This window comes from Aethalodelphis obliquidens, unplaced genomic scaffold (genome assembly GCF_003676395.1).
Source record: "Aethalodelphis obliquidens isolate GAN/ISIS:26980383/991018 unplaced genomic scaffold, ASM367639v1 scaffold69, whole genome shotgun sequence".
In the NCBI taxonomy this organism is placed as follows: domain Eukaryota; kingdom Metazoa; phylum Chordata; class Mammalia; order Artiodactyla; family Delphinidae; genus Aethalodelphis; species Aethalodelphis obliquidens.
In genome coordinates, this window is record NW_020838013.1 from 1,292,925 (window position 1) to 1,299,776 (window position 6,852).

The 6,852-nt window shown below is 54.8% G+C and overlaps 1 protein-coding gene across 5 annotated transcripts in view; it reads right to left on the reverse strand.

Moving 5' to 3' along the window:
• Positions 1-236: 236 nt before the first annotated feature.
• Positions 237-6,852, reverse strand: part of LOC113611362 (solute carrier family 22 member 6) — a 7,437-nt gene continuing 821 nt past the window's right edge. The window contains exons 2-10 of one of the 5 annotated variants that reach the window (XM_027090220.1): positions 6,460-6,563; positions 6,051-6,205; positions 4,685-4,853; positions 4,139-4,262; positions 3,881-3,996; positions 2,610-2,824; positions 2,391-2,499; positions 819-1,022; positions 237-508 (exon numbers count right to left, since the gene is read on the reverse strand). In XM_027090220.1, the coding sequence (XP_026946021.1) occupies positions 421-508; positions 819-1,022; positions 2,391-2,499; positions 2,610-2,824; positions 3,881-3,996; positions 4,139-4,262; positions 4,685-4,853; positions 6,051-6,205; positions 6,460-6,563 (1,284 nt within the window). In that variant the 3' untranslated portion in view covers positions 237-420. Of the gene's footprint in view, positions 509-761; positions 1,023-2,390; positions 2,500-2,609; positions 2,825-3,880; positions 3,997-4,138; positions 4,263-4,684; positions 4,854-6,050; positions 6,206-6,459; positions 6,564-6,852 lie in introns of all 5 variants that reach the window. The other 4 variants (XM_027090223.1, XM_027090221.1, XM_027090219.1 and 1 more) reach the window with 4 other exon arrangements.

A 6,852-nucleotide genomic window follows, 5' to 3' on the forward strand; every position in this document is an offset into this window, starting at 1 on the left:
ACTCAGAAATAGCAATAATTAGATAGGTTAGAGAAGGAAGGAGGGAAGAGGGAGGAAAGCAGGGCCAGGGGAGGGGGCCGAGGTAAGAGGTTCTTCTCCAGTTGCCTGGGATGGTTTGTAAAGTCCTGGGGATTGAGGGTGGGGGGACCGGATTGTATGCTCTTTTGGACTGGAAGCTGGCTGAAGCGGAGTGGCTGTTACTTTTGAGACAGGAGAGACAAAGGGAGGCGCTGCACACAAACCTTTTAATATGCGGTCTTCGTGGTGTCTGTTCAGAGAGGGGGGCTCCTGGGGAGTGCTCCCTGAACCATAGCCCCAGCACTTGGGCCACCATTCCCCCTTCCCCCTTCTCCTGCGAGTGGCCCAGGACCTGTAGGATCCTGTCTTCCTTTAGGGCTCTGTAAGACTCCTTTTCAGCGCTCAGAGTCCGTCCTTCGCTTGTGCTGAGGCCTGGAGCGGGACCATCTGCTTTCGCTCCTGTCGCTGCTGCCTCCTCTTCCCTCTCCTCCTGTGGCAGGTCGGGGGGGGTGGGTGGGCAGGAGAGTGGTGCCCTCGGTATGCAGCCCCCAGGCCAGCCTGGGGCTCCCAGGGGACTCTCCATTCAGCTGTGCCCAGCTACCAGCTCTCTGCCCCAAGCATCTACCACTCCCTGGAGCCGCGAGCCCCAGGAAGGACTCCAGGAGACTCTCAGCCTATTGGGGACACAGGAACAAAGAGCCCTGGCCTGGAAGAGGAGGCCTGGGTTTGAGTCTTAATGCCACCCCAGCCTGGATGTGTGACCCGGGGAGAGTCCCTGCTGTCTCTGGGTGGAGGCCCACCTGTCTTCCACGTCCTGCACCGTGTCTGGCAGGGGCTGGCCCAGGGTCTCCGGCAGGAAGGCAGTGGCAGCGCTGGCGGCCACGGGGACAGCGCCGTAGATAAAGAGAGGCACGGAGGGGTAGATCTCGGCGGTCATGCTCACCAGTGGACTCACAATGCTGCCCACTCGGGCCAGAGTGCTGCCCATTCCCAAGCCTGTCTGCCTGCGGGACCCAGGGGGACGGGTGCCGGTTAGAGTTCTGGCATGAATGCTGCGGTTCTGGCTGAATTTGGGGCCAGGGCAGCTCGGGCCCAGCCCCGGGAGACCCACTGGTGCCTGCTCTGTTCCCCATTTGATTAGTTAACCAATTTGGCATTTACTTTGGAGATTAAAAAAAAAAAAACCAAAACAGGTTGGGAAAGGTTCTGGGCAGAGAATCAGGGGATTGAATTTTGCCTCTGCCTTTAACTTGCTCTGTGACCTTGGGCAAGTCTCTTGCCCTCTCTGGACAGTTTCCTGAACTGTTGAGTTAGCTTAGTGCGGCCAGTTGTTCTCAGATCACCTGAGGGATTTGACTTACAGTTGCCCCAGCTCCACACAGACCTGTTGGATTAGAATCCCCAGGGGAAGGGACCTGGACTCTGCACGTTAAGAACATTCTCTATGAGAGCAGAGGTTAAAAACTTTGACTAGGGAGATAAACTGCTTGCTTTCAAATCTAAGCTTCCTGACTTATAAGCTGTGTGACCTTGGGCAAGGCACTTAACCTCTCTGTGGCTCAGTTTTCTCATTTGGAAAATGGGAATTATCATAGTACCTACCTCATAAGCTTGTTATGAGGACCAATCTCATAAGCTTGTTATGAGGACCAAAAGAGTTGATATTTGTAATCAGTTTGACAGTGCCTGGCACATAGTACTACTTTATACTATCGTTCTTTCAGCTGAAATCCTTTGAAGGTACAGGACAGTAACCATGACCCCTTGCGGTTCTCATTCCAAGTAGCCTAGGGAAGCCTGGCATTTCTTTGACATCTCATATGAATTTTGCACCCCATTCTATTTTTTTGTTGTTGTTGTTTTGCATTCCATTCTTAAAATAGATATGTGTTTCTGGTGTCTTAATGCAAAAATACCCCCTCCCTGAAACCTTGGCACTCAAAAAAGCAGTGCTGTGTTTATCCATACAACTCCCAGAACCACCGTTATTAAGTGGTTGCTCTGTGATAACAAATTACTTTCATGTTTGTGGTCTTTGGTTTTAGACATACTACTTGGTTAAAGATGGAATTTAGATTTTGTGGCAGCTTCTAACTTGTGCTTTGGAGATCAAGGAGGGGACTTCAATTAACTGCCTCTGAGATGTGTCTTCTTGGCCTCCAACCCTGTCCCAGTTGGTGGCTCAAATCTTCCCCTTATGTCAGGTAAGAGGTTAGTGGGCAGCCTAGGTGTGTACTGAGCGGCTGATATAGACCTTTCACTGTTAGGTGCTGGGAGGGGGCCTTGGGCTGGGGCATACTGGACTGTGCTCTGGGTCTGACCTGTGTGCGGGGGAATGTCTTGTCCGCCCCTCCCATTAAGCTCCCACTCACCGGATCACTGTGGGGTACAGCTCCCCAGTGTACAGGAAGATGCAGTTGAAGGAGGCGGCCAGGCAGCCCTTCCCCAGCACAGCAAGGGAGGTTCGGACAATGGACTGATCTAGAGAGAAGAGAGGGGGTCAGCAGATCTCGGGAGTGCGGGCTGAGAAGTTGGGTCATGTCTGGGGGTGTGGCCAAGGATGAGGGGCCAAGATGTTCACGGGTGCTCACCCTGGGGTACCACCCCATTGATCAGGATGCAGACGCCTGCCAGCAGCAGTGAGGCCATCTGGGCAGGCCGGCGGCCCATAGAGTTGATGACAAGGAAGCCCACAAGCTTGGCAGGCAGGTCCACAGCACCAAAGATCACCTGGATTAGGTAGATGCTGACCCCAAAACCCTGCAGGTCCATGACCAGCCCATAGTAGGCAAAGCTAGTGGCAAACCTGGTGGGGAGGGATAAGGGGTATGGAGTTTGTTAGGAAGATTAAAGACAGGGGAGTGCTTGTCCAGAACAGGGGTGAGCTGCACAGCTTACCCTGTTTAAGAACCTGGAATCTACCTTGCCTAATGTTTCTTCTGTCATTTAGTATGCACTTTAAGTATTGGGGTAGTCCTCCAATACCCCAGATTTCTCAGTCTTCTGATCGTGTCCCCAGTGTATTAGGGAATTTTCACTTAGTTGCCATGTAGGATTTACACAGTTTTAGTCTTTATTTTATCTATTGATACTGGACTGAGGGAGGACAAGTGGATATCCAAAGCCATGTATTTAGGGCCAAGGTGTTGGGAGAGGCCAGAGTGTTCCAGGACCTGTCCGTGGTCCTGGGATGGTGGTTGTGCTTCTTAAGATGTCAAGAGCCCAGAATATAAAGCTCAGGTTGTTGGACAGAACCCACAACCTGGAGTAAAGCCCAAATTGGAAGCAAAGAATTCATTGGCAGGATTGTTCCTTCTGACCATGTTTCTCTTAATTGTCGTGGGATTGCTATGATGATGGGGTTGGGAGAGTAGCACGTAAGAGGGGTAATGGGTGATGTTGCAGTGGGAAAGGAAGATTTTTGGCTGGTCTCAACCCTGGCCAGAGTGTACTTTCAGAGACGAGTTTTGCCTGTGCCTGTGTTTCTGGCAGGCACCACAAGGCCAGTGATGTCTCTCAATGTTTTGCAAGCCATCCTTGTCTCTACCTTTGTGATGTAATTCTGTTGACTCTGCGGGCCATCAGTACCGATGAAGTGTTTCCATATTGGAACAGAGCTGATAAAAGGAGAAGAATATGGAGAGATTGATGCCCAGTTTGGGGATTGGAGGCAAACTGAGGCTGGAGGTCATCTGGTTCTTTAAGACTCTCTCTGGTGGGAGATTCCTGCCTCTCATAGCTGGTCTGCAGACTTCCTCCCTCTTGTCTCCCTTCTTCCATCCCCTGCGTCCACTCTTTCCCCAACCAGTCTTTAGTCTCTTGGTTTGTCTGTCTGTCCATCAGTCTGTCTGTCTGGGCCTACCACAGCATGGAGAGGCAGAGGAAGAGGCGGCGAAGGGCAGGACAGCGCAGCAGCTCCACGGCCGAGGCCTGGCCCTTGCCCAGGGTCAGCTCCTTCTGCAGACTGGCCCGGAGCACCTGCCGGGATGGACCGGGCTCAGGGCTTGGACTTCCATAGGAGCTCCTCCCAGCCTAGCTCCTCACTCAGAGAAGCCCTGTGAGTCCTGGGTTTAGGGATGGAGCCCTGGTGCGGTGTCATGGGAGGTCTCAGGGGTCTCACCTCCATACTTAGATTGGCCCCCTCTTCCCGCTTCCCATTGATCCAGGCCACTCTTTGCAGGGCCTTCAGGGTGAGGTCCAGCCTCCCAGAGGAGGAGTACCAGCGGGCCGACTCGATGAAGAACCTGGGAGCAGGGGTGAGCGTGGGTGTTGGCGTGGCTTCAGTTCCAGTCACTGGGGCTGGAGGTAGGGCATGGGCTTTCCAGAGGTCTGCAGTGGGACTTTATGTAAGATTGGGAACCCAGGACTTTGCCACACCCCAATCTCTAGGACCATAAGGCAGTGCCCAACTTGATGATGACTTATTCCCCAACACGGGAGCTCAGCCCTTGGGTGCTGGGTATAGGGAGCAGGGCAGGTAGGCTGGAGAGCTGGGGGGAGCTGGGGAAGCCAGAGAACCAGACACCCTGGGGCAAGTCCTTCCCCCCAGAGCCTCAGTTTCCCCATTGGTCACACTGAGTCACTGGCCTGGGTTTGACCTTCTCTGATTCTGCGGGCGACACCTGGGGGAAGTCTTGTCCCTCGCATCCCTCTGGGCCCCACGCACCAGGAGTAGATGAAGAAGGCAAAAAAGGGCACGGAGACCAGCAGCTGCAGGTAGCGCCAGTGGGGCACAGCATAGGCCACACCAGCCAGGAGAAACTGGCCCAGGCTGTAGACATAGCCAATCAGGGTGCCCACGCAGGCCCGCGTGTGGATGGGCATCCACTCCACATCTGAAAAGAGGGTTAGAACAGAGTGGTGGAACTTACTGGGTGCCAGGTGGGTGGAGACCCGTGGAGCCCGCCAAGACCCCTCTCTCTGTTCAAACCTTGGTCTGTCCCAAAGCTCAGTGGAAGATACATCAAACAAGGTTGGGGGCCATGGACGGGGGAGTGGGGGGCTTGTGATGGAGGTGGGGACGGGAGGGAGGTTTGGAATCCCCAGGACTTGTCCCCTCCACTCCCCTGCTGTGTGTTTTTGCTCCTCTCCAACCTACTGTCCTGGCCGGGGTCCTCTTTCCCTTCAGAGCATCTCTGACCATTCATTCCATCCTCAACAGCACCCGCCCCTCTGGTCCTTCTCAGTCTGGGCTGGATTTCAGCCTCAGTGGCCAGAGCAACGCAGAGGAGACAGTAGCTTTCCTCTACTCTGGAGAATTGAGGTGGGAGTGGGACCACCTCTCTGCTTCTGTCTGAAGAGGTCCAGTTTCGTTCCTTGTGGGCTCCCGATTTGGCAGCTGGGGCAGTGGCTTGAAGACTTAGATTGGCCTTTGGGACTGGATTCTCTAGGTGTCCTGCCCCAGCCCTAGTCTGGAGAATCCCAAATCCTTAGATTCCCCTCTGGGCTTGGGTAAATCCTTTCCCTTCTCCCCAGCCTCAGGTTCCTCATCTGAGAAACAGGGAGGAGGCGGGTGACTTATCCAACGAGGCACACTGATGACTCATGGACAGGCCATGCTCAGTCCATAAATGTGTTTGGTCTATATGATGCTGGCTTGCCCTATGTTAAAAATATGAGAGTTAATTACAAATGTTAAAAAAAACTGGGATATTTTACACTGATAAAAAAGGGTGGGGGAAGATCTGACAGCCCCGAGACTTCTTGGCTGGAGGAGCTGAGTGGCTGTGGCCCCTCTGGAGGGATGTGACTACCTTTCAGAGACAGTCCTCACCGCTGCCTAGGGCCTGTTGTCTGCTTCAGTCATTGATGGGAATTACCTGGCCCTAACAATGGACTTTGCAATCACATGTTTAAATGAGAGGTCAGGAAGGTGTGAGCCCCGGGAAAAAGGCTGTTATGTTGGCTGGAAGGGCAGGACAGGCTGAGTGCAGGAGGGGTGGGCTGGGAGAGGAGGCTGGAAAGGGGCTGCAGGGCTGGGTGGTCGGAAGGGAGTGGGTAGGGGCCTGCCCTGCCCTTCCGGCCTCCCTCACTCAGTGTCATGCAGTTGAGGGAAATGCCAGCCAGCGACATGCCCGAGAGGAGCCGGAAGGCGCAGTAGACGGGGAAGTTGGGAGCAAAGGCGGCGCAGGTTCCTGACACAGCCGTCTGCAGGTAGTTCAAGATGAGCACCTTCCGGCGGCCCAGCCTGTCGGGGGAAGGAAGACCTGCAACACGGGTCCTGAGGACCAGCAGGGCCAGGCTAAGCTGGAAGAGGGGCGCTTGCCCTGGGTGAGTCCCTGGGGTGGGGGTCTTTGCAGGACCCCTGACTGATCATGAGGCTGTGCTATAGGTCCTCAGATGAGCCCCAGCTGGTGATGCCAACCTCCCACCTAGGCCCCCCAAGCCCAGCTGAGGAGCCCCCAGTCCCAGCCCGGCTCCTTGGCCCTGCCCAGGACTGACCTGTCTGCCAGGTGCCCGAATATCATGGCTCCGAGAAGCACCCCTACCATGTACAAGGACTGAGCCAGCTGGCGTAAGGCCCTACGAGAACACACGAGGTCCCACTGTGGGGAGAGGGGGCAAGGGTCAGGCCAAGGCGAGCCTGGGCTGCAGGGCAGCCCCTTGCCCTCCTTCCGGCTGGTCCTCTGAGGCCTGTGTCACCCTCTTCCCCTGACTCTTCTCTTTGGCCCCAGGAGCTGAGAGACTTTTCTTGACCCCTACAACTCCCACCTCCCCCTTTCCTACAAAGACCCCCATCTTGAACCCCTTTCTCCATTTTCCCATCTTGGCCTCTGGAGAATTTGAGACTGTGTGTGTGTGTGTGTGTGTGTGTGTGTGTGTGTGTGTGTGTGT